The 27,363-nt window shown below is 39.9% G+C and overlaps 1 protein-coding gene across 2 annotated transcripts; it reads left to right on the forward strand.

The window, feature by feature from the left end:
• The first annotated feature begins 343 nt into the window (after positions 1–343).
• LOC134371551 (cytochrome P450 3A4-like) lies at positions 344–26,716 on the forward strand. Of its 2 annotated transcripts, none has more exons than XM_063088376.1 (13): positions 344–414; positions 4,077–4,176; positions 6,061–6,113; positions 7,539–7,638; positions 9,995–10,108; positions 10,369–10,457; positions 11,766–11,914; positions 15,567–15,694; positions 16,813–16,879; positions 20,340–20,500; positions 21,940–22,166; positions 24,220–24,382; positions 26,621–26,716. In XM_063088376.1, the coding sequence occupies exons 1-13, from the start codon at positions 344–346 to the stop codon at positions 26,714–26,716; spliced, it is 1,518 nt and encodes a 505-aa protein (XP_062944446.1). The 2 variants fall into 2 exon arrangements, with proteins under 2 accessions (XP_062944446.1, XP_062944447.1); XM_063088377.1 differs by having other exon boundaries at positions 4,077–4,170.
• The last annotated feature ends 647 nt before the right edge of the window (positions 26,717–27,363 follow it).

Genomic DNA, 27,363 nt, shown 5'->3' on the forward strand with positions numbered 1-27,363 from the left:
CCATGACCTTTGAGCTTGTTGATAATATTGATTGAGTTGTTTATTGATTGACCACAGAATATGAATTCAAAGGAGGTCAAAGTAGTGGTGTCCATGATCCTTTGCCAACCGCCAGGGTGCAGAGGGCACCGGAATTCCTCCAGCTGCAGGAGGAGCACAGGTGGCCCTTCTACTGGCTGCTGCTCTGGCCCCACCTCTCTCCTCAGCACATAAATACTCCAGGTAGCCCCAGTGAATCAGTGCTGGGCAGGGCAGGAAAGCTGTGTCTGCACAGCTCGGCAAGGAGCCGCACACAGAGCCAAAAGGAAAACCCAGAGAAGAGAATTGGGGAAGGAAAATGGCGATGGACCTGATCCCAGACTTTTCCCTGGGAAGCTGGGTTCTCCTGGCTACAAGCCTGGTGCTCATCTATCTGTGAGTAACTGTCCAGGCTTGTCTGCTCTGTGATCTTGGACTTGAAGTGTTAACCAGGCCTCTCTTTTCCTTATCTGTTTTGAAGTTCAAGAGAGAGAATGGAGGGGAGGTTACTTAAGCTTTGGATGCTACAAACACATAAGGGATTATTATTAATCTTATGCTGATCCATTGAAGGAGTGAAGAAGCAATCGCCTTCCCCTCTGCCCCCTGCCATTCAGCTCCCACCTCTGTGACTAGGAGGGTTTAGTGACCTCGTTTGGTCCTGGGGATAATCTTCTGATTGGCTTTCAGTTTGGACCTAACTAAGCAAGCAGAATTCAGCAGCGGCAGAATACAAATAACTGGCCTCCATGTGCAGTGGGATCCTCATCCCCTTTTCATGCTCTGGGGATTCTGGGCATAAGAGGGTTTGGTTTGGTTTCTGTCTCATAAACTTCACCTTCTGAGCTCCGTGTCTGCTGCAAGAGATGTGTAGAAGGATTGTCCCCTGTGGACGTGGGTGGGTCCTGCTCCCCTCCCTTCCACCCCCCAGGATCATTAAGCAAATACCATGGAGCACTGAAGACTTCACGGGATACTCAGACTTGTCTCTTCCCTCTTTTCTGTGTCCCTCCCCTGGAATTCCCTCCCTCCTGAAACTCAGTTCCTCCAGCCTGTGATATGCAGAGCTATTTCCCTCTAAATGAGGAATCTTTAGAGCAAAGGAGACCAGGCAGAACTCTTGAAGTTATATTCTTTTACATTTTTCTTCCAGTCTCTGTGAGTTAAGCCTCAGTATAGAGATTTATTTCTTCTGTGATATGAAATCTACTAGTAGCCTGAGAAAGCAAGATCCCCAAAAGCCAATCTGGATTTTAAGTTTTTTTTTCACTCTAAGTTTCGGGGGAGAAGGATTAATCAAAACCATCTGGTAGAGGAATTCCTTTCAGTGGTAGGATTTGGAGCAAGTGGAGGGAAATGTATATTTCCATGTGTGGGTGGGACAGGCTCCCCCCATGCCAGATTTGACTTCCATCTCCATCTCTCTTCAAGAGTAGAGAATCATGACGACATGAAAATGGAAAATATCTACTTGGTTATAATTCTTTGAAAGAAAGGTTGAAAATTTAGGATACTGTGGCAACATATTTTCCTTCCAATGACACTTAAAAATTAATTGACATGGTTTAATTTCATTCTATTTAATATCAGATTTTTAAAAATTGAGGTAAGAGTATTTCCAGTGTGTTTGTTACAAAGGATAAAAGAGGGTTGTTGGTTCAGTGCTTGTGATAACAGAAGCTGTAATATAACCTCAGTTTGCTAGAATAATGTCAGGAATATGAGTCTAATGCGGAAATATGAACCTTTATGACATAGGTCCCACATGTGTTTTTAAATATACCTGCCCAACAGGTTATTTTAATCCCTTAGTTTTAAATATACCTGCTTAGCAGTTTATCTTAATCTCAGTGCAGATAAGTAAGCAAGACCTTGTGCCAATGATGATATAAAAGGTATGTGGGTAGGAATCAGGATGAAGTGGGAGAATATTCCTTACCCTTCCAGAAAGAATTCCCAGAGGTATTCTTCATGGTTCTTGGCCCCTACTGGAGGACACATGAAGGGCAGATGGTTTAGCATGTCAAGTGCTTGAAGCCTGGGGACAGGGACACTGTCTAAGTCACTCTTTGTGTGGTCTGTTTGGAAGTAGAGCTGTCACTAGTGAATCTGGGAGCTGAGCAACCAACTCTGCAGCCTTAGAAGACATTGGTGCAGCCCCGGGTTTAATAGTTGTATAGCAGACAATGCCTTCATTATGCCAACACGATGTAAATGTAATAAAATAATTGGGTTTTCTGTTAGCCTCTTCATTTGTACCAAAAGCAGCATGTCTCTAGTAAAAAGAGGGGAGCTGGAAAGGAACCAAGGAATTCACCCAGCCTACTGTCTGCCTTTATATAGTCCTATGTGAGATTTGACAGGCCCCCCTTGAGGGCCACTGTTGCTGGCACATTAACTCAGTTGCTTGGCCTCACTTGAGAGTTCATGTAACACACTGAAAATTCAGAAGCAGAAATTAGTCTAATTGATTTGCCATGGTTGCAATAGCAAGGGAAGGAACTGGAGTGGGACTAAACAAGGTTATCCTGGTTTGAGCAGTTGGTGCACACCTTTCCATGGACAGTTCTGGGCAAGGGACCCAAAGCCCAGCTGGGCCTGGCTGAGATGCCTCTGCTGGGTCCTTCCAATACACCTCCCTTAGTACAATTTTGGTCTTATTTTATCTAGGTTTACTGGATTTGTACAGGATATTTGAAACCCACACTGTCTTAAAGACTAACGTCTGAAAAAGAGGAAACAGCATCTTAATCCAAATGTCTAGAACATTTTATGGTAACTGATTTTATGTTATCTTTTGCTGAAATTTGGAAGGCCCCATCTCTTTTGTCTAAAGCCTTTGTGTGGCATGTAGAACCATTTCTACACAGCACACTTTACATTCGTGTTTTCCTAATTTGCCTCTATGGGTCTACCTGGTAGCTTCATGGTTAAAATGGTTGCTGGCAGCCTCTTCCCTCAGCCTCTCTCCTTCCCCCAGTCTGCCATCTCTCAGTAACATCAGAGTGGGAAGGTCTCCAAGGAACCAGAACTCTGGTTGTGGAAGTCCATACATGACACCTCAAAGATGAGTTGCAGGCAGGCCAGCCATAGGGAGCTCCAGCCTTAATAGATATTTGTACGGAGAATGTTGATGTAAAGAGGTGGTGAACTAACTGTTTTGTGATTGGCCATCTTGAACAAATGGGTGTTCCTAGCAGTGCTTATCAGGTGAGTACAGCCAGTTGGAAGCCAGATTCTGTGAGGGAGGAATGGCCTGGAAATAGTCTTTATTGGTTAGTTCCTCTGCACGGTGTCATTCAGGAAGCACATGGGTCGATATCATCATTCCCTGTAGCTCAAATCAACCAGATTGTCTGACAGTGAAAGCTTGGGTGTAGCTGAGAAGTGCTCACATTTCTATGAGGCCAATGAAAGCCTCAAACACAGTTCTTGTTCTATAGAAATAAGAACTTGTGACCGCTCCAAGGTCTCTGTGTGAAGGCAGATTTGAAATGGACCAGATTTTAAAATAGGATCTGGGCTTAGAGAGAATGAAAAGCACCAAAGCCTCTGAGCAAACTGTAGGAACAGTGTCACCATATGTTCTCAGTGGCGCTCTGTGATTGAGTGGGTACAGTTATGTAAAATCTCATCATTGTAGCAGAAAAAAATTTTTTCTGCCTTTTTACCTAGAATGAGAAAATACCTAATCATGGTAGAGTTGTCAACTTACTAAGTAGACATAGGTAAATGAAATGCCCTAGAAGAATTCCAGCCTGACTCTTTCAGGAGTGCTCAAGTTTGGGGATGTGTATCAAGCATTAACTCTAAGATAGGGACCATGAAGACTTCTGCTGCTTTTAGCTAATCATTGCGTCTTTTGAGGGGTCTCCCAGTGGAGGCAGGAAAGGAGATTAGGAAGTAATGTAATTTTTGCTGTATGAGTTGCTGTTGTTATTTATGGCCTACATGTTACCTCCGTCACTTGATAGTTAGTTTCTGAGTCATTGACTAGTCAGCCCCTGTATCTACAAAGTCACAATTGCTGTGATCTGGTTTTCTCTTTTACTTTTTAGATATGGAACCCATACACATGGACTATTTAAGAAGATAGGAATTCCTGGGCCAACACCTCTGCCTGTGCTGGGAACTATTGCAGGATACTTCAAGGTGAGTGTTGTTTGAACTTCTTTTGTTTCTTATGGTCATAATTACGAGGATAGTTCCATCATTAGAAGTGTCACTCCTTGGGAGGAAGTTCTTCAGTTTCACACTTTCAGAAACCATGTGTAGGCTCCACCCAGGGCATGGCCAGGGTCACCCCAGAAAACTGTTGTCAACAGTTAGGAGCCTTAGGATTGCCTCCATCAAACAGCTCCAATCTCTGCAGATTCAGCACTTGATGTTCAGGATTTAATTTTCAGACTGTGTGAGCAGCACAAAAAGGATTTTCTTCTACCCAGTGCAGATTCCCAGGAAAGTGGTGTCATCAGGAGGAAAGCAGGAAGGAGAGCTGCAGTAGCAGCTCATTAAGCTGTGTACCCCAGATTCAAACTTTTCTGCTTGTAGTAAGAGTTCATGAGTAGCCTGTCTTCCCCCTTCTTCCTGGATAGTTTTGAAACTTCAGTTTATTAGGCAGCCTAAGTATTCACCATTGGGGAATCTGCACTTACTCGAGTTCTCTCAATAACGGCTAAGTTCCCTGCAGTTATTTCCATGGCTCTACCCCGGCTTTTGTTTCCCATGATATCTTCGGGGATTTGAGACAGAGCAAAGTGTTCTGCTACATTTCTTGTCCTTCAGAGGAGGCACCCTATGGGTGAGTCTGAGCAGAGAGTGGGTATAACTGAGGCAAGATGTGGTTGTCTATCAACTCCAGATATTTAACCACTAATGAGTTTTGTGTTTTAAACAAAGGCAGAATCATTTATACAAAATCAGTAGAAAGTAGATGATTTGAAAACATTATTAAAAATTTAATTTAACTGAACAGAATATAATATGGGCCACTCAGAAAGAATCTTTGCTGAGCTTTCTTCTCTCACCTGGTCTGAGGCTTTGCCCAGAGCCTGGTCCCTGGACCGAAAGTCACGAGCTCTTGTGGGAAGGCCAGTGGCAAAGCTGTGTGCAGGCTGCTCTCGGGCTCAGATTTCCATTCCCACAGAAGTGAGGCTTGTTTCTCAGATTCTGCTTCTCCCAACTGAGGCCTTTACTGTCTGATTACCACCGAAGAATTTCATACTTTTTTTTTCCTCTGAAAAAGCAATATTTTATTTTTCACAGGTCAACTCCTTAATAGATGTAACCCAAGATCTGCATGTCTGGGACTTTCTTCTGCATAGTTAAAACATGACAACTGAAACTTAGTAATGGGGAAATTTTGTTTTTAAGTTTCAAAAGTGAACACTCAGAGCAAGTAGTTTAAAATGCTGTGTCCTACGTGTAGAGGTGATAGTTCCCCACGTTTTCTGAGCTGAGCAGGAAAACGTCGTCCCTCACTCACTCATTCACGCTCACTCAGCAACGTGTCTTACTTAGACTTTTATAAAACCGCTGGACTGAACGAAGACACTTGTGTCTTCAGCTTCCTCATCCCGCTAGAATTCCAGACCGAGCTGATGAGATGAATGAAAAGATGCGGAAGGAGGAGATAAGAGGCGCACACCCTTGAGACCCTTGCCCACTTTCCCTCTGCTTCAGTTCCTCACGTGCCCACGGAGGAGATAACTCAGAGGGTTGCAAGATGTTAGATTCAACCCTCACACAAGCAAAAACACATCAGCAAGACAGGCAGTTACTTAGTATTCACAGAGAAGGGTAAGTCGTTCAGGGTCAACAATATTCAGAGAAAATTCAAGAGTGACATTAAATCTTCCATCTTGAATATCGCTATTTTATCTCATTTCCCCTCAGACGTCTCTGAATAAGAGCTTCCCTCCCATTGCTAGTGAACGATAATAATACTGACTTCATTCAATTGGGGTCATTTTTGCCCCAATTACAGGTAGGGTTCAGTTCATTTAGAATAATAATCGAAATTTATTTTGTTTCTCTTCCCAGGGTTTTTGGGATTTTGACATAAAATGTTATAAAAAGTATGGACATACGTGGGGGTGAGTATTCTGGAAACTTCCATTGCAAACACTTGTTGTGATGAGGCACCCACTGCATGGAGGACTGTCTCTGCCCAGAGTCTCTTGGGATGCAGCTGTCCAGTGTAAAGCTTTTGGAGGCTTGTCCTACCAAGGATCCCCTACGTCATCTGCTGTCGGGGTCTACAGTCTGAATCAGCCCGAGAACGTTGCAGGCCATCCCTTTCCTCCAGGCTTTGATGGGCCCGGAATCCCAGCATCACTTCCTGTCTGGTGTCTGGCTATTCCCCTCTTCTCCATTTTTCCTTCTTCAGGTCCCATTCAAATGCATAAAAATGTTTTATTTCAGACCCTTTAAATGTGTGCTCTTAAATGCATGGCATTATCTCCTCAGATATATCACTTTCAATTAAAAGCCAAAAGTTCTTCATTTAAATTTTGGATTTAATATGCACTTTTGGAAGAAGAGCCGGGGGCTGTAGGTAAAGAGATTGGGAAGCCATGTATTCTCACCATTTTTACTTACTCTGCGAGTGTCGAGTTCTTTGTTTCTCTTTAAAATTTTAAGCCAAGATTTTTCAGTAGAAGTGTACACAAGTATTTATTTGTCTACTCTATTATAGTGACTTTGAAGAAGAGACATAGAGTATTTTTAAACCCCTGTGTTCCCTAGTGTCCTTATGGACTTTATGATTTTGTAGGGTGGGCTTGGCCGGTTAAATCTTTTCCCCTTCAGAGCTGCTGGAGGTTTGGTTTAGTGAGAACAACGGAAGAGGGGTAGTTGTACTTGTTACTCTGAAAGCAGGTGGAGAAGACTTTGCCCCTTCTACCTCTACACCTCTCATCAAGTCCTTTTAAGCCATTGGGCTGGCCACAGAGTTCTGCTGAGTTGGCACAGCCCACAAAGGCAACGTGACCGAGTACAATGAGTGCACAGCTCTGGATGTCCTCTGGCCCAACTCCAACTGCCCCTTGCAACAATCACACTTCTTGTGAGCACTTGATAATGTACTTGCCTTTGATATTTCACTGACCTAATATCCTTGTTGGCAACAAAATATTTTAAACATACAAAATATTATGGGGAATGGTATAGGAAATGCCCATGTATGAACCACCAACATTTCACAAAGGTTCTAATTTTGGAAGAACTGTTTTTCTTTGAAGAGCTATTTTCTCTTTAATTGTCTCATCCCTGTTTGAGCTGCACTACCTTTCGTTTTATGAAAGCTCAAGTGGCTTCCGTGGACAGAATCTGGCTGTGTGTTTTACCCTAACTTGAACTAGAAGCTACCGTTGCTATGTAGCTAAGGGTATAGATACCCTAATATAGCTCAGGGTATAGATTGTGTTAATATGTCAGGGTCAAAGTCTGCGTTCCTGGGCGTGGCTCCAGCTGCAGAATCTTGCTTGTGAGGTTTAATCACCTCTGTTTTCCCAACACAGGTTATATGACGGTCGACAGCCTGTGTTGGCTATCACGGATACAGAAATGATCAAAACAGTGCTAGTGAAAGAATGTTATTCTTTCTTCACAAATCGGCGGGTAGGCATCCATTTTTGAAATTTAAATATATATATTTTTTATTTTGAAATACTTACAGAGTCACAGGAATTTTCCAAAAAGATGTACAGCGAGGTTTCCTGCACACTTTTTCATGTTTCCCTGATGATAACATCTTGCATAATGTCTTGCGTCACTGTAAAGTATATTCCTGCTGTTATAGTCACAGGAATTTGACCTTGATACCATCCACAGAGATTATTCAGATTTGGTCAGTTTTATATGCCTTTTTTCATGTATGTGTGTGCATGGGTGTGTGTAGCTGTATGCAGACTTATCACATGTGTAGATTTGTGTAACTACCAGCACAATCAAGATACAGAACTATTCCATCACCATGAGGCTCCCTCTTGCCTCTTATAGTCACGATGTGTATCTTGTCTTTTCCTCTTAAAATGCTCTTTATCAGAAAAAAAAACTTGTTTTTATTTTCAAGAGGCCACCTTATCAATTTATCCCTTTATGGATTGTGCTTTTATGCATTGTCAATCTAAAAATTTTTTTTCTAGCCCTCCTATGTTGTTGTTGTTTTTCCCTAAAAGGTATTTAGTTTTATGTCTTTAAGTCTATGATCCATTTTGTGTTCATTTTTGTGTGAGGTCTGCGGTTTAGGTCAAGGTTCAATTTGTTTGTATTGTGTTTTTTCTGTTTTCACATATTGATTGTTGTTACATAGAAATGTGGTTGATATTTGTGTATTAATCTAGTATCCTACAACCTTGCTGAATTCAGTTATAATTTTTAAAGGTTTTTTATATACATCCCTTGTGATTTTCTACACCAACAATTGTATCACCTGAAAATAGGAACACTTCTAGTTTTTCATATACAGTATTTATAGTGGATTGAATCGTGTCCCCCCAAAACTCCCTGAAGGTTGAATTATGACCCCCAAGTTTTTTTTTTAGATGACCAGTAAGGGGATCTTAACCCTTCATTTGGTGTTGTCAGCACCACACTCTTCCAAGTGAACTAACTGTCCATCCCTACACAGGGATCCAAAGCCTTGGCCTTGGTGTTATCAGCACCACACCCTCCCAAGTGAGCCAGGGGCTGGCCCTCCCCAAGTTTTGTGTATTAGAAACTTAGTCCCCACTGTGACTCTTAAGAGTGTGTGAGACCCTATTATGGTAATTGAAATGTGGAGCCTTGAAGAGGTGATTGGGTTGTAGGACCCTGCACTTGTGAATGGATTAAAAATGGTCAGGAGTGTGGTTCTGAGGGCTTTAAAAGAAGGGAGTATGACTCTCTTGCTCTCTCTGCTTCCACTGTCTTGCAATGTGAGACCCCTGGGTCACTGTCACTACCACCAGATGGACTTTGGACCTCCCATCCTCAGAACCTGTAGCAATAAATTTTGTTTTCCTTTATAAATCACCCAGTCTCAGGTATTTCTGTTATAGCAACACAAAAAGGACTAATAAAATATGTATGCCTTTTCTTTCTTTTTCTTGTGTTATTGCACTAGCTAGGACTTCTAGTATGATGTTGAATAAGACTGGTGACAGCAGACATTTTTTTATTGATCCTGACATTAGAGGGAAAGCATTCAGTCTCTCACCATTAAGTGTGTTTGAAACTGAAGATTTTCTTCATACGTTGTCTTTATCAAGTTGAAGAAGTTTGTCTCTTTTCTTAGTTTGCTAAGTTTTTATCATGAATGAGTGTAGAAAGTATATAGTTATAAATATATATATATTTTTAGAAGATTAAAGAAAGTTTCAAGAAAGATGACTGGATAGGCCAGTTCCAAAGTTGGAAATATAATTATCTTTTTCTTTTTCCTTCTGTAGCTGGGGGCAAAAGTAAGGGAAAAGGACTTCCATGTAATTGCATTATTTGTTCAGAATCTTTTAAGTATTAACTACTATTTCAAAAAGGAACCATATCAAGGCATTCCTTTTTTCAAGTTGCTCATGCTGTAGATATATGTGAAAATAGAACTGCTCTGAGGTGAAATACACTTTGCCAAGGCCATCAGACTATCAGGGTATCTGCCAGCAGTCCCTCTCTATTCTGTGCTGCCCTGGAGGATGTACTAAGTCTTTTTCCTGTCTATACCCCTGGAAGAACATCTTTCCTACCACACGGTACATTTGCACTTAACAGGAGACTGCAATACGAAGGCTGGAAACCACACCAGGAAGCCAGGTTTCTCCTCCACACTCACAAGAGCCTAGGCATTTGGGAAAAATCTTTATTGAGCATTCAGCACAGGACCTGCCAGCTAGTAGCCAGTCACTAAGTATCTGTTAAATAAGCATTTGACAAATTTTCTGCATCTGGAGAGACCCCCCAGACTCATGTATGGAAAAATGTCTTTTGCTTTGGACTTTAGCCGTTTGGTCCAGTGGGATTTATGAAAAGTGCCGTCTCTATATCTGAGGATGAAGAATGGAAGAGAATGCGAACGTTGTTGTCTCCAGCCTTCACCAGTGGGAAACTCAAGGAGGTAATGAAATGAGAGGACTTTTAGTTAGAAACATAAGGAATAACTGTGGACAGGTAGAAAGTAAATTCATTGTCCATTACCGAGGGGTAGTCCACTGAGTTTGAGCTTCCTAAAAATCATCTTTTATCTTACATCTTAGAAGGAACATTATAAAATTCAGTGTAAAATGACACTAACTGCTCCATGATTGGGAAAGACATGTCCTTTTGGGACTTGAGGGTCTGCATTTAACTATGGGTGGTGTTATATTTTGTGCTTAGATGTTTCCCATCATTGGCCATTATGGAGATGTGTTGGTGAAAAACCTGAGACGGGAAGCAGAGAAAGGCAAGCCTGTCACCATGAAAGAGTAAGTAGGAGTGCAGCTTCTGGGCTTCTGAACTGTGCCACAAAACCCTCCAGCTCCCTTCCACAGAGCTGAAATCCCCACTGTGGAATTTCTTCAGTGAACAAACAAAAGCAGGTGTGTGGTGTTACAACTCCAATGGGCCACCCTAGAAGGGATGGGTCACAAGAGAAGGCAGGGCAGCCAGGGGGAGAAAGGGACTTCTCCTCTGTGTACAGGAGCCAGGACTTCTTTGTTAGCTCCTATATTCTGGAAGAGGAAATACACAGTTTAGAAAGAAGAAGCACGACCATACTAAATTTGGAGTGTTGAGGGTATGGAATGGTGGGCGGGGACGGCACTTGGTATATTGGCAGGCAGTGGGTGGGGCAGGGAAGTGACAGTGTGGAACTAGGAACAACTTAAATCCTTTCATAGCTTTGCTGAGGATACCAGCAAAATACTGAATATTAAATCTTCCCACCACTTCTCCTTCCTCCATGCTCAAAAGAGAGAAGGCTCTTTAAAGGCTATGGGTAGGGCAACCATATCACTTATTGTCTAAGCTAAGATATTTTTGAACTATGCAGGAACTGCAGCTGTAACTGGGGACATGTGGTCTCTTAGCTATGGGATCCCCCAAATCCATTTTGGAGTGATTTAAAACTTTTTTCAAAACCAGGAATATTCTTAGTTCTTACATTTTACAGAAATGATTCTGCCCTCAGGGCATCCTCAGGTGCCTGCGGTTGGGGAAGAATGGGTCTTTCAGTAGCTTTAACAGGAAGTGTAGAGAAGGAGGGATTGTGTTTCTGGTCACTCAGATCGGAATGATGCTGTTCTGTAACGTGCTGAGGAGAAATCAGTTCTGTGCATAGACGGTGGTGAGGTAAGACCCAGCCAATGTCACCTTTCTTGACTCCCCTAGGAAGAGTTCATTATTCTACTCTTTTCCCGCTGAAGTGTGGTGCTTTGGTGCTTACACATGTATCGTCATTCCCACTCAACACACACTACTGTAATTTGTCTGATTATGGGTCTGTTTCGCTCTGAGACTAAGCTCCTTGTGCTCAGAGGTGAGTCTAACTCATCTTATTGTTCCTGTCACCCCTAGCACAGGGCCAGCTACATCACTGGCCCCCGAAAAATGCCTCATGAGTGAGTGTGACCAGAGCATAGACTCTTCACATGATCCAGCAGAAACTCCTGAAAGTGTATAGCACTTTGCCTGTCTTGCCCGGCATATAAATTTCCACATACTTCTTGCTGTATGTGCAGTAGATGGATGAAAAAGAGGTGGTGATTTTAATTTTCCATGTCTTCTCTCCTCAGCATCTTCGGGGCCTACAGCATGGATGTGATCACTGGCACGTCATTTGGGATAAACATTGATTCCCTAAACAACCCGCAAGATCCCTTTGTGGAAAAAGCCAAGAAGCTCTTAAGATTAAATTTCTTTGATCCTTTTTTTTTATTAATAGGTATGTGGACTCTGATTTCTCCCTCACTTTAAAAAAAACAGCTTTATTGAGATATAATTCACATATCATATAATTCAACTACTTTTTAAATTTACAAGTACATTCAAAGATTTGTGCAACCATCACCATGGTCAATTTTAGAATATTTTTGTCGACTCAGAAGCCATGTACCTTTTAACTATCCCTTCCCGCAACCCTCCTCACCCTAAGCAACCACTAATCTACTCTCTCTCTGTACAGATTTGCCCATTGTGGACACTTTATATACATGAAATTATAAAATATATCGTCTTTTCTGACTGGCTTCTTCCATTTATTATTATGTCTTCAAGGTTCATTCGTGGTGAAGCATGCATCAGTATTTCATTTCTATTTATGGCCAAATAATATTCCATTGTATAGACACACCACATTTCGACTATCCATTCATCAGTTGATGGACATTTGGGTTTTTTTGACCTTTTGGCTATTGTGAATAGAGCTGCTCTAAACATTCATGTACAAGTTTGCTTAAACACCTGTTTTCAATTCTTTTGGGTATATGCTTAGGAGTGGAATTGCTTTGTTCTGTAGTAATTCTACATTTAACTTATTAAGAAACTGCCAAACTGTTTTCCACAATAGCTGTGCCATTTTACATTTTCACCAGGAGTGTATTAGAGTTCCAGTTTCTCCACATCTTTGGCAATGCTTTTTATCATCTTTTTGATTATAGCATTCTAGTGGGTGTGAAGTGGTATCTCATTGTGGTTTTGATTCGTACTTCTGTAAAGGCTAGTGATATTGAAAAATGTTGGCCGTTTTAATCACATTTTTAGATAAAGGTCTGTTGAAGTCCTTTGCCCATGTATAGCTGAATTGTTTGTCTTTTTCTTATTGAGTTGTAAGAGTTCTTTATATATTCTTGAAACAAGTCCCTTATCAGACATATGATCTGCAAAATTTTTCTCCTATTCTATCGGTGTCTTTTCACTTTGATAGTGTCCTTTGAAGCACAAAATTTTAAATTTTGATATGTACAATTTATGCATTTTCTTTTTATTGCTTGTTCCTTGGTCATAAAATCTAAAAATCAAACCTGTGGTCGTGAAGATTTACACACTTGGCGTTCTTTTAATTGTTGTATAGTTTTAGTGTTTATGTTTAGGTCTTTGATCCATTTTTAGTTAGATTTTGTATGCAATGTGAGGTAAGGGTCCAGCTTTATTATTTTGCATGTCTATCCAGTTGTCCCAGAACCAGTTTCAGTATTTGATGAGAAGAATATATTTTTCCAAATCAATGATCCTGTCATCTTTCTCAAAATTCAGTGAATCATAGACATATGGGCTTATTTCTGGGCTATCATTTACATTCTATTGATCTTTATGTCTATCCTTATGCCAGTCCAACTTCGCCTTTATTAGGGCTTTGTGATAAGTATTGAAATCGCAAAGTATAGTGTCTTTTGAAGATTTTTTTGCCTTTTCTGGATTCCTTGAAATTCCATATGAATTTTGAAATCAACTTGTCAATTTTTACAAAGAAGCCAACTAGGATTCTGGTAGGGAATGCATTAAATCTGATGATCAATTTAAGGAGTATTGCCTTTTTAACAATATTAAACTTTTTGATCCGGGAACATGGGATGCTTTTTCCATTTATTTAGATCCTTTTTAATTTATTTCAACAATAGTTTTCAGAGTATAGATTTTTCATTTTTGTTCAATTAATTTCAAAGTATTTTATTATTTTTGATGCTATTTTAAATGGAATTATTTTTTAAATTTCATGTTTGCTTTGTTTATCGCAATGTATAGAAATACAATATATTTTGTACATTGATCTTGATCCTGAAATGTGACTGAACTCGTTTATTTGTTCTAATGGGTGAATAAAAGTGGTGAGAGAGGAATCATTGCCTTGTTCCTGATCTTAGGGGAAAGCTATTAAGCTCTTAAGTGTGGTGTTAGCTACAGGATATTTATAAATGTCCTTTATTAGGTTGAGGAACTCCCTTCTATTAGTAGTTTGTTGATTGTTTTGTTTTCACCACTAAATGGTGTTAGATTTTGTCAAATGCTTTTTGTGCTTCTATTGAGATGATTGTGTGGTGTTCGTCTTTTCTTTTATTAATATGGTGTATTACATAATCTTGCAGTTTTAGGATCAACCCCTCATGGTTATGTATATAATTCTATTTATATGTTGCTGGATTCACTTTGTGAGTATTTTGTTGAGAATTTGTGTACCCATATTTATAATACATATTAATCTCTAGTTTTCTTTTTCTGTGATATCTTTGCCTGGCTTTAGTATCAGGGTAACCTTTGCCTTATGGAATATTTTGAAGTGTTCCTACCTCTTCTACCTCTTCTAAGTGTTTTTAAAGAGTTAGTATTAGTTCTTCTTTAAATATGAGCGTATTTCAAAAAGCTTTTGGAAAAACAGAATTAAAAGATAATAAAAATCATCCCATGACCTTTTTGAAGTGCCCTTATATTTGATAGAATGCACCATTGAAACCATGTGGGCCTGAGCATTTCTTTGTTGGTAGTTTTTGATTACTAGCTTGATCTCTTTAGATGTTGTAGGTATATTCAGATTGTCTATTTTTTTTGAGTCAGTTTCTGTAGTTTGTGTCTTTTGAGGAATTTGTCTATTTTATCTGAGTTATCTAATTTACACAATTGCTCTAAAAATACAATTGTTAATATAATTCCTTTCTAATACCTTTTATTTTTTAAATATCAGTAGTAATTTTCCTTCTTGTGTTTCTGGTGGTAGTAATTTGAGTCATGTCTTTTTTTACTTGGTGAATCTAACTAAAGTTTTGCTAATTTTGAAGATAATTTAAAAGAACCAGCTTTTGGTTTCATTGACTTTTTGTGTTGTTTTTTATTATCTATTTCATTAATTTCTACTTTAGGCTTTATTAGGTTCTTCCTACTGCTTGATTTAGATTTACTTTGCTCTTCTTTTTTTTTTTTAGTGTGTCATGGTGGAAAGTTAGATACCTGATTTAAGATCTTTCTTTTTAAAAAAGAAAGACTTAGGCATTTGCACCTATAAATTTCCCTCAGAGCATTACTTTTCTGACATTTCATAAGTTTTGGCAAATCATGTCTTCATTTTTTTTTCCATCTCAGTACAATTTCTAATTGCTGTTTTGATTTCTTCTTTGAGGTATTGGTTATTTACGAGTGTATTTAATTTCCACGTATTTATGAGTTTCCCAATTTTCTTTTGCTGACTTATTTCTAGTTTCATTCCATGCTAGTTGAAGAACATGTGCTGTATTATATTTATCCTAACTACTGTTTCTTGAACAGCAAAATTAATGAAAGCAGCAGATGGTCTGCTTAATGCAAAGATACTTTAGTCCAATGGATAAAAGGCTAAGAGGTCATTGATTTTAATCCTGTACCTTTGATCACTCCAAAGAGGCAGTAGGGGCCCCGATCTCACTGCTACACTGGGGGCCGCTATGTGTGAACATGGCCTTGCCCAGCCATTGGCCTGGGAGCCTGAACAAAGGTCATAGAGGGAATGGCTTCTGGTTGAGCTTCCTGATGTCTTTTAGTTTTTGGATTGGTAGAGAAGATTATAATTGCTCCAGGTAAATTTTGCCTTTTCACTACAATTTACTTTTTCTCTTTTCTTTTCCCAACAGTACTCTTTCCATTCCTTACTCCAATTTTTGAAGTATTAAATATATCTGTGTTTCCAAGACATGTTACAGAATTTTTTAAGGATTCTGTAAAAAGGATAAAAGAAAACCGCCTGAAAGATAAACAAAAGGTAAAATCTGGTGGTAGTTACATGAAGATGCTCTTTTTTGATAGTTTATTGGGATGTATACCTATGAATTGTGTACTTCTCTTTGCACAAAAGTTAGATAGAGAACTCTAAAAAGTAAAAGGTAGATAGAGCACTCTAGATTTAGAGCAGGAGCATTTTTACACTTGAGGACAATGAAGAGGTGGAGGTTCAGGAAGGAAATACGAGAATGAGTCAGAAAAACAGCATTGAAAATGCAGTGATAGGCATGACGATTGGTATGTCCTGGCATAAATACTATTGAGAGAAGAATTTTACTACTTCCCTTTCCTACAAAATATTGTCATACGATCAAAATTACTGTTTAAAAATTACTTTACTGATACTATAATTTCCTTAGATCATAGATTGGTAAAGAATCATTTCCATTTCAAGCCTCTTCTTTTACACATTGTCTCGTGGAAGGCCTGTTGATACAGCTCCCCAGGTGGAGTACAGTCTGTGTTAAATTTGATACTCTTATGGCCTGGAGTGGGCACGGGTCTTCTGTGGGCATTGAGCCTGCAAGCTGGCTATCCCAGCTTTGCCTTCATGAGGCTTGGAGGCCAGCACAAGGATGTCTGCAGGTCAGGGAGGCAGGATTGGGCACCCCAGGTGTCACTAAAGATTGTATAGAGCCCTGGGAGGGTAAAGTATTTAAGATGCTTGCACAAAAGCTGCCCATGAGCTCTGGAAATGTCAGGAGATTGATCAATGTGGCCATTGGTTAAGAATTAAGGCCGTAGAACAAAAAGGGTTGAAGTGTGGGACTTCTTCCTGAGGAAGCAGGTGTGACAGGAGAAGGAGCAGGCAACTGTCTGGCTAGGAAACTGTGTTCAAAAGCCAGAAAATCTAAGGATCAGGGAGAGGAAAGACCAAAATGTTATTAAGCACAATAGATGGATTCTCTCAGGGAAACATCCTAGTCTCCGAGATTTGTAGATGGATGTTTTTGTTCACTGGTGATTCAGGCAATACCAGTTAGATTTCTGCACTTCAAGTGACAATGTTCTCAGAAGGAAGGTGAAGGACTGTGACTTGATTCACTTCGGACTTTACACGTGACTGTCTGTCATGGAAACTTCTCTTTCTGCTTCCAGCATCGAGTAGATCTTCTTCAGCTGATGATTGACTCCCAGAATTCTGGAGAAACTCCGTCCCGTAAAGGTAACCAAGGAGTGCTTCAGGGAGCTGCTGATAGGGAAGCTCGAGCAAGAGGGTTGTTGTGAGAAATGTTCAGGAAGTTTTCCAGGTAGATGGGAATTTCTGCCAAGTTACAGAAAGACACACATTGGGATGTTATTAATGGTAGCCAGAGGCATTTGCTAGAAGCACCCAGGAATAACGATGTTCAGAGGTTGAAAGGCAACCGTAAACAAGCACTTCATGGCTGGAAGTCAGCCAATGGTCTGTGGATCACCCACACGAGAACTAATGCCGATTCTCAGCCTCATCCAGATCCACTGAACCAGAACCTCTGCTTGGACACTTGCAGCTAGACATCAAATCAGGAGGCACACTCTTCCCAATAGTGGTGATATCAACTAAGAATGCTTGGTGAAAGTGTGTTCACTAGCTTAACTTCCTGTAAAGTTCTGTTTTTCCCTTTGTAATTAATAAGTACCTTGTGGGAGAAACCTTTGAGACTGTGTAAACATCCTGTTCCTCTTCCAAGTTTTACCTATGAGTTTTATCATTCATGGATGATATTTGAGTGAAACCATTATGATCTTTGCAAAATGATAACTTTCTAATTCCAATTTCCTCTACAATGATGAGTTGGCATATCATTGTAAGAGAACATTTCATTCTTCCCTATTGATTGATTGACTGGTTGATATCACTGTGACCTTGAATATTACCAGTTTACTCTCTTACTATCACTGTTTATTACGATGCCCAAATTCTCACAGGTTTGCCCACTAGAAGCCCTTTCAGGCAAGGTCCTGAGTCTTTCTTCTTCTTTTATTTTTTATTTTTAAAATAAACAATACTATTTTAGAGCAGTTTTAGGTTTATAGCAAAAATGAGGTAAAAGTATAGAGATTTACCTTATATTCCCTTCCCCTAATATGCTTTGCCTCCCTGTGAACATCCCCCACCACAGTGGTACATTGTTTACAGTCAGTGAACTTACATTAACACATCATTAATACCCCAAGTCCACAGTTTACATTAGAGTTCTCATTAGAGAAGGGCCAATGACCATCTATAGAGTCATTCTTTCTTCTGCTATTTTAGTGTCATTTATTAGACTAGAGTCAATCATCGTTCTTTTAGTTTTTTGCCTCTTTCTGTCACCCTGAGATCATACATTTTGAAGACTTGTGTTTCAATGTTTTATTACTTGATGCCTCTCAAAGGCCTTGTGCATTCAACAGGTTTTGACAAATATAAAATGACACATATAGACTATCCTTATCCTTTTCACCTATGACATTCGGGACCCTTTCTTGCTTTCTGGTGCAAGATATTCCATCTTTCTCTTCTATTTACCCTGGCCAGTTTTGAAACCAGCCATTTCTCCAAGGAACCCTAGTTCCTTTTAGTGAGAAATGGTATTTAAACACCAAAATCTGGGAGCCAGGTGTGATCATAGCTCGTGCGGTTTCTTTGCTTCTAGATCCTCCAAGTGAATCAGGCTACGAAAATGAAATATTTTTACACAGAACTGAGAATTAGAAATATTTCTACATCTGGGCCGGCCCCATGGCTCACTCGGGAGAGTGCAGCACTGGTATCACCGAGGCTGCAGGTTCGGATCCTATATAGGGATAGCCGTTGCACTCATTGGCTGAGCATGGTGCCAAGGGTTGCGATCCCCTTACTGCTTAAAAAAAGAAAAAAAAAAAAAAGAAATATTTCTACATCTATCCATATCCAGTAATATAAGCAGGCTCTGTAGCTCTCTCTCTCTCTCTCAAAACATAATTCCCCCATTTATAGCCTATTTTTGTGACATACATAAATACTCATAAATAAATAAATAAATACATAAATATATGGTCAATTTCAAGCTACGAGTGGTTTGCCAACCATGCCACAAAATTCCTGAGTATTTAACAATTGCTTCTTGAGAGCAGGGATGGGCTGGTTCCAGCACACCAGTATAAATATGTCTATGTGTACATCTACTTCTCCCTGCAAGGAGTCTTCAAAAAGTTCACAAAAAGATTCACATTATCTTTTAATTCCATTTTTCCCTATTTTAGGAGGCAGTGTCCTATCTATGTATCTGTCTCTATCTAGTACAATACAACTTTCTGCAATGAAGAAAATAGTCAATAATTTCACTGCTCAGTACAGTAACCAGTAGACAGATGGAGGTATTGAACACTTGGCTTGTGACTAGTGGGAGAAGGAATTTGATAGTTGAATTTGCCCAGAACAGCATGACAGTAGTCATCACTGGTAGACCAGAATCCAGCAGATCTTTCTCACACTTATTTCAGATTGTTTTTAGTTATGAATTACGTGGTTGGGTGGGCAACATGTTTATTCAGTGTTCTAGGTATCTAAAAGTCCTAATTTGGTCCCAATCAAACAGGCCAGTTCATGACCATGCTTAGCTTCTCACAGGAAAAAAATCAAGAGGGAGGCCAACTTATACTCATAGGGCTGTTTTGTGAGCATAAAGTAGGGCAAAGAGAGGGGGCATGTACTAAGGGACATGACATTCAGGCCATGATTGAATAAGTATTGCAAATTTGACTCACTGCATGCTATTTTCTATATTTTATGCTGTCCAATGCCCTTCTACAGACTTATTATTTCTTCTGCAGTTTAAATGCCATTCATTAGACTAAAGTTCATCATTTTTCTAGATTTTTGTATATTCTACAGACAAAATTTCTGTCATGCTGAGATCATGCATTTTTAAGATTTGCATTTCAGATATTCTATTACCCAATGCCTCTCAAAGGTGTAATCCATGCTTCTCATGCTAGGTTGTGCACACAAATCACCACATCTTGCGAAAGTTCAGATTTTGATTTGGTAGTTCTAAGTTGGGGTTTGAGATTCTACTTTTATATTAAGCTGCCAGAGGCTCCTGATGCTGCTTTTGCATGGGCCATATTTTGAGTAGCAAGAGTTTATCTGTAGCCCGATATGGTTTCCTTAATTTCCTGCAAACATGTTCAGATGAAAGACTCTTTAATGTTCCTTACACTTAAGCCTTAGTATTTTAAACTGTCTCAAAGTTTTTCAAGCTGTATTTTAGTTAGAATAACTGAAATTATTCCTGGGGCAGGATGGTACCCCATATTTTACTTGTGCCTAAAATACTTTTATGATCATCCAAGGGGCATACTCGGAACACTGTGTATGGTAGACAGAAATGCTACTCTTGAAATTACTCAGCTGTGGTGGTTGTGAGGCTAGCATCTTGAGGAGTGGATGGGCAAGAATTGTATATACCTTGGGGAAAACAAGATTAAAACAATTTCGCCTTTTTCTGGCTCTGTAAGATAGACATCAGAGGGAAAACCACTCCTGGTGTGACTCTGAATTGCTTTTCCATTTTTTCCCAAGGGATTTGGGAGCTTCATTTTGATTTCTCTTCATCTAAACTGCAATGATTTATATTGACCTGCTTTACCTAAAATATCTTATCCTCTCCTTTTAGGATTGTCTGATATGGAGCTTGTGGCCCAATCAATTATTTTCATTTTTGGTGGCTATGAGACCACTAGCAACACTCTTTCCTTCATTATGTATTTATTGGCCACTCACCCTGACATCCAGCAGAAATTGCAGGAGGAGATTGATGCAACGTTGCCCAACAAGGTGAGTGGATGATACCTGGAGAAGGAAAGACGAGGTGAAGCCTTAACAATAGTGCCTATTGATCACATCCTAGGAGAGTTTTTGCAAAAAGTGTAAGCATTGATTCTTTCACTGGCACTATTTAGGAAGGATGTGAAAAGAAAAACAAAGGGAGAAACGTTAGTAGTGGATGCTACTCACAGAAGTGTAAGATCTCTGTAAAACAGTGCTGGTCCTGGTGTACCAGTTTCTCAAAGTATATTTTAGCTAGAATAATTTAAATTTTTCCTGGGAGCAGGGAATGGCACTCCACATCTGTTACCATAAAAATACCAAGTAAAAAAGATCCTCAAAACTGCAGGGGCATCTAACAAGAAGCATTTATTGCTCAAGTGTCTGGATAGTTAGCTCTGTTGGTGTTGCCTGGACTTGTTGCCCTGGTCTCCTGTTGTCTGATTGAGGCTGGCCTTGGCTGAGATGGGCAGGCAGACTCAGCTCTGCTCCACACATCTCTCATAGTCCAGTCATATATTTGGTGATGAAGAAGCCAAGAAACGGATCCGGTTGTCTGGCTCCTAAGCCAAGCTCATAACCTCTACGATGTTGCCTCCAATGTAACACCAGCTGGTAGCCATGCATTGCCCATACTGCTTTCAGATCTCTGCTCTAACTGAGATCCTTTGGGCTGTGAAGAGACCCAGCCTGTTGGCTTGGCTGGTTTGGCTTGAGGTGAACACAAAGGGATTCTCCTCAGAGCTTAGAATCAAGCCCTGGAGCAACAACTGGGAGGCTGTTCCAGCAAAGGAGGGTAGGGCTGAGTGGAGGGTTTTCACTTTTACTAGAACTGAAATTGTGTGTCCTAGGAGCATCCGATTGTAACCTTTTTTGTTATATTTGGGAAAGAAAGGAACTATTTTCTCCCTAAATTATTTGTAGAGTTTTTGTATTATATAGTGTTTCTTTCCAAATTTTTTGTTTTTATATACATAAAAAATTGAAAGAATTAGCAACGAGGATTTTTTAAACTAAAATACTATATGTGGAATAGGAAACTTGCTCTGTTTCTCATGTTCTCTTTCTTTGGTATAGACATGTCGCCTCTCTTTTGAAAGGGGACAGTGACTTCCGCATAGTCTACTTGAGAGTGATGTTCATAACCTTTGGGTCATATTTGTTTATGTGAGAAAGAAAAAGCAGCACCTGCTAGTGCTAAGGATTTCAGGCCTTGGGTAGAAGACTGTTCAAAGGTCTCCCATATTTATAACTACTCCGTACATCTCAATGGGCTGTTGAGCATATCAAAGGACATGATAGTTATTCAAAAGTCTTATAAATGCTGAGGTCCTTATACCAATATGACTTATTCTATGGAGCTCCTAACTGTTCAACAGTACTACGTAAAATAATTTGAGAGTTAATTCCACATTTCAACTTATTAATATCTGTTTCTTTCTTCCCAGGCACCTGCCACCTATGACACCCTGGTACAGATGGAGTATCTTGACATGGTGGTGAATGAATCTCTCAGATTATTCCCAATTGGTGGCAGACTTGAGAGGCTCTGTAAGAAAGATGTTGAAATCAACGGGGTGTTCATTCCCAAAGGGGTAGTGGTCATGATACCAATCTTTGCTCTTCACCGAGACCCCAAGTACTGGACAGAGCCTGAGCAGTTCCGTCCTGAAAGGTACTGAGACCCTGGAAAAGGCAGCTTCCCCACACCAGGCTGGTTCTAGCACATTCTGACCAATCTTAGAGCAGATCACAAACATGTTATTGTGCAATTATTTGCTTATAAGTCTTTTTATATTTAGAATTTTTATTACAAAAGTGATAACTATCAGAACTTTGAAAAATGTAGAATAGAAAAAAGAAAATTATAGGCATCCACCATTCCAATACCTAAAGATAAGCTTTATTAATAATGTGATGTACGTCCTTATGTTTTTAAATGCATATACAGATTTTTAAACAGTAGAATGATATGATATTTTATTTGGTTTTGAATGCTGCTTACTTTGTTTAACAGTAAACTACAAACTATCCTTTGCCAGTATATATATGTAGCATATATATGTATAGATGAGATATGTACATTTGGAAATTGTATGCATGTGCCATAATTTACTTAAGTACTATCTTAGGTGTATAAGCTTTTTACTCCTTCCAGTTTTTCTATGTTGTTCCCTTAGTTCTCTGAATTTGCAATCAATTTTAGGAAACATTTTTACCTTCTAGTTCTTAAAACATTGGTTGCCGTTTCCTCTTGCATAATTATAAAAGAGCAGGCTGAGGCCTCCTCCTGATGGTTTAGGCAGCCACAGTGAGGACAGGGGAGAGTGCAGGTCCTCTTGATTGTGTCAGTGGCTGTATCCCTGTGCCAGCTCCCTGCAGTTGGTGACAATCCAAAGCAAAGCCATCTACCCTCTAGACCTGTGAGTCATTCTTCCTAAGAGGTGTCTCGATAATGCTATTCTGGGAATTAAGAGCCAAATATCAGGCTTGGGCACAGTTTGTACTCTGGAAATAGTTGATGTTTTCAAATTATTTTATTGGTAAACAAAATTTATTGTCAAGTTTTTAGGGTACTGGCTGGAGCGTCAGGAAGCCTGGGACCTAGAGTTTTATCAGCCCCTAATTATAAGGTCCCTGGTGGCAGGGACCTTGCATTTTGGCTGTAGTGTCCCTAGCATTAGCATAGGGGCTACACGTAGTACTTGATAGAGTAAATCAGAGTTGACCGGGTCTTCCATTTTCCGGACCTGGAGACTTCTGTAAGCTCAGCACTCCCACCTCTTGCAGCATCGTGAACATAAAATCACCACTCACGCTGTAGTTCTCTTTGATTGATTCTGGCATGAAAGTGTTAGTATGTGTGCTTGTACGGGCCAGGGACCAGGGCCAGGCAGTGAGAAATTCAAATGTTAAGCAAATGCTGATTATCGAGAATGTTTGACAGTTCTGCAAGTATATTCTCTAGACACAGTCTGGAAAATACTTTTAATGCACCTCCGAGTGCCCAGCACCTGCCCCCACAACCATTAGCCATGTCAGCCACCCCATCCGCACACCATCGCCCTCCCCAACCTCTTACGTTACTATAAAGCACATCACCTGTAAATATTTCTAAATGTTCTCCAAAATAGAGGACTCTGAAAAACACACAACCACAAACCCATTATCACTTTTCCCAAATCAACATTTTTTCTTAATATAATGAAATATTAAAGAATCAAATTTCAGTAAAACATGGGTCTGAACTTCAAGATTGACAGCTTCATGCAGCCAATAGACAAGGAAATCAGAGATGATGTCACAGCAGAGTAGCCTCATATGCCCATGTAAATGGTCTGACTTAAACTGCTCCTTCCTCAATGAGCACACGTGAGTTGAGGCAGGAACCTACCTTTCTTTTAATCATTCTCATTTCCTATGTGCCTTTCAGAGTGTGAACACATGACCACCTGGAATGTTATTTTGGTGTCTAAAGATAAATTTTCCTTTAAACAGCGTTCGTCTCATCTCAGCAAGTCTGAAAGCTTTTGTAGAATAAGGGGAATGGATAGGGCCTTTAGCTCACAATTCTCATAGTGAAATAACCACAGCAGGACTTCAGTGACCAGCCCATGAACGTATCCAGGATACTACTGGTTGAGGGGTCTAAGTGAGAGCCTCACACATGCAGCTGTTGTGGTTTCTGTGTTTCACTCATTTGTTTTCATTTGCTGTTGTGGAACCAGGTTCAGTAAGAAGAACAAGGACAGCATAGATCCTTACATATACATGCCCTTTGGAAGTGGACCCCGGAACTGCATTGGCATGAGGTTTGCTCTCATGAACATAAAACTTGCTCTCATCAGAGTTCTGCAGAACTTCTCCTTCAAACCTTGCAAAGAAACCCAGGTCAGACAAGTAAACTTTCTGCATAATCATGTTTTATTGGGAGTTAAAAAAAAAAAAAAAACTAACAAACTTAGGGAACTATGTATGAAAAAGAACATGCTCGTTCATCTTTTAACAATGTGTTCCCTGGGCAATTGAATCTATTTGGAGCCATCTATGAGCTTTAAGGGTCCTTCAGTTCTGGAGTTCTAAATCCAGGGTTTTATAAAGACCAAACTATAAAAACCATGTAGAGTCAATGCAGATTAGCACGATATGATTATGTGCAGTATTTTTGAACTTGAGCAGAGTTGTAAATTCATGTTCAAGTCAACAGGAAATGGGAAGGTCGTGCACAAGCATGAAGTGCAATGATTACCTCATCATGATTTTTGAACGGTGATCTCCATCAGAACGTATGGAAGGTCTCTTGTGAGAGTGGTTCTTAACCACTGGCTGTACGTCAGAATCACCGCGGAGCTTTCCAATATCATGATCTTTGGGTCATCTTTGAAATTCTAAAGTAATTCACCCAGAATGTGGCTCTAAAGTCTCTGCCATTAGTTTTCATGTGTAGCCAAGGTTGAGAATCACTGATTTAAGACATTTCTGTCAGATATGAAGGACTCCTGCAGTGCGGGGCCATCAGGACTAATTTTGACCTCATCTTGCAGTAGCCCCGGTCCAGACAGCTGAGCTCTTCTACATCCCAAGAGCATCTCTATGAATGTTCTTCCTTCTCTCCTCCTCACTGTGCTCTTGTCCCTCCCACGTTATTTCAATCTTCACAACCCTGCAAGGACCCTTCCCCACCCAGTCCAGTGCCTATCCACTCCTCTTCTCTCTTACTGGTTACTGCAGGCTGTTATCATCGCCTAACATAAACTTTGCAATTAAACCATTTAGTTTGGCTCTCTGTGTGTTCTTTGTATCTAAGAATGTATCCCCCTCACCTTACCTTATCACCTCATTTTACTTCTTTTGTAGACTCACAGTGATATCTTGCAAGGGACTTTATTCCTTGCAAACATTCAGTAAATGGTTAAGAGGTGATTTGCAGTTGAATTGGGTTCTTGCTACAACTTTTAAGCTATGTTAACTTTCAAATTTAACATATGACATTTGTGAATGTGTATGGGTGACATTTGTGTATATGCATGTGTGTGTGTCTATCTGCCTGTCCGCAGGGAAAATACGTATATGCCATTTGACATTTTAAAATCGTAAGGTGTTACACTTGTACAAAATTTAGGAATCTCCCCTCTGGAGATGTAAATAATAGTTATGATTGATTCCTATCAAGGAAGGCCCTAGAATGCTTGTCGCTAGTACTTGTGCATTTGATATGCAGCTCCTGCTCTTAGGCAGGCTTCCTGCATGAGAGGAGAAGGGTAGAGATGGTTTTCATCTCATCTGTGCATTTTGGGCAGCCATGTAGCCCTTCTGTAAGTTTGTAGAGACAGGGAACTCAGTCCTGAGAGAAAGTGGACCTCAGGCATATCTGGAATGGGGCAGGGACTCCCAGGCAAGCTCCCAGTCATCTACAGGCTGGTCCTTCTCAATCTCCATGACAACTTACCTGCCCTTCACTCAACTGAGGTTCGAAAGATACTCTGTTGATGGCTCCCCCAGTATTGAAGGAGCGACTCAGGGAGAATGGGCTAAAAGTACTGGTCAAACCCTGTAGGACTTCAGAAGTTCTCTATTTGCACTACCCTTGGAAGATGAGATGAGATGTTAGAAAACAGAAGCCTAATGTTTCCTACAGGCCTCTTTATCATTAAACTGAACGGTTCAATTGGGGGAGGGGGAGTCACTGGATTCTTTGGAAGTCAAAGACTGCCCATAAAATTCAGATGTATAGTACCTACTCCAGATTACCTTGCAAGTTTCAATATACATAAGATTAACTTTATTGGCTTTTCAAAAATAGTTTGCCATAATCCCTAAGAACCTGGCTTAAATTTCTGAAGTCATCCTTTTTATTTAAAATTTAAATCAAATAACATAAGCCATTGTGCCTTTGTCTCGGGCCTGATACTGAATAGGTACACATTAAATATTTTGTTGGATGAATTCATTCCCTGTCCAATCTTGACACAGTTTATAGAATAAGCATAAAGAATGCAGATATATAATGCTAAAAGTAGTTATATGGTTGTAAAGTATTAGTGTTTCTAATGTCTCTTTTCTACTTTGCTTCTTTTGTTGGTGGTGTTTCATTTATTGATTCTGAATCTGCTTGTTTAATTGCTGCAGATCCCAGTGAAGTTAAGCAACCAAGGAATTATTCAACCATCAAAACCCATTGTTCTTCTGGTTGAATCAAGAACTGAGACCATAAGTGGAGCCTGACTTTCCCTAAGGAATTCGGCTTTGTTCTTCAAGGAAGCTGTACCCCAGAGCACCAGAGATCTCAATTCACTTTTTGAATAAAACCCAGAAATGGAGATGGGCTTACCCTACTGCAATTGATGAATGATTAGGGATTCTGTGCACTCACTCAGCTTTCTGTGTAGATTATTGAACAGTGGGTAACATAAAGGAAGTGACTAAATCAGTGCCAGATATGTAGACTTGGCTTTTCTGGTTCTCTGATCAGAGAATAAACATTTCTCAACAATTTTATCAACAATGTTTAATGAAAATGTGAATTACTGTGGTGACTCTAGTCGTAACATTTATACCACGTTTTGTTTGTTGTATTCTGTAAGTATGAGCGTACTTCAGAAAGTTTATAGAAAAATGGAATTAAAAGATAATACGAATTCTGCTGTGAACTTTTTGAAGACCTCTCCTATTAAATGGAGCAAGTCAATAAACACCTCTCTGCAAAAGTAATATCCAATGCCTTTATGCACTTCAAGGGGGAATCTATAGAACTGAAACAGTGAGAACCAGCAACTAAATATTTTTGATTATTTTAATGACTGGACACCAGGGACCTTTATCAGTACTTCAATTTGATCATTAAGGTCGAGTTAATCCACTGTGTCTCTGCC

This window comes from Cynocephalus volans, chromosome 3, assembly GCF_027409185.1.
Source record: "Cynocephalus volans isolate mCynVol1 chromosome 3, mCynVol1.pri, whole genome shotgun sequence".
In the NCBI taxonomy this organism is placed as follows: Eukaryota; Metazoa; Chordata; class Mammalia; order Dermoptera; family Cynocephalidae; genus Cynocephalus; species Cynocephalus volans.

Coding starts and splice junctions, on each gene's coding strand:
- LOC134371551 (XM_063088376.1), top strand. CDS start 344: ATGGACCTGATCCCAGACTTTTCCCTGGGAAGCTGGGTTCTCCTGGCT. Junction 6,114..7,538: donor AAGTATGGACATACGTGGGG/GTGAGTATTCTG, acceptor TTCCCAACACAG/GTTATATGACGGTCGACAGC. Junction 7,639..9,994: donor CTTTCTTCACAAATCGGCGG/GTAGGCATCCAT, acceptor TTTGGACTTTAG/CCGTTTGGTCCAGTGGGATT.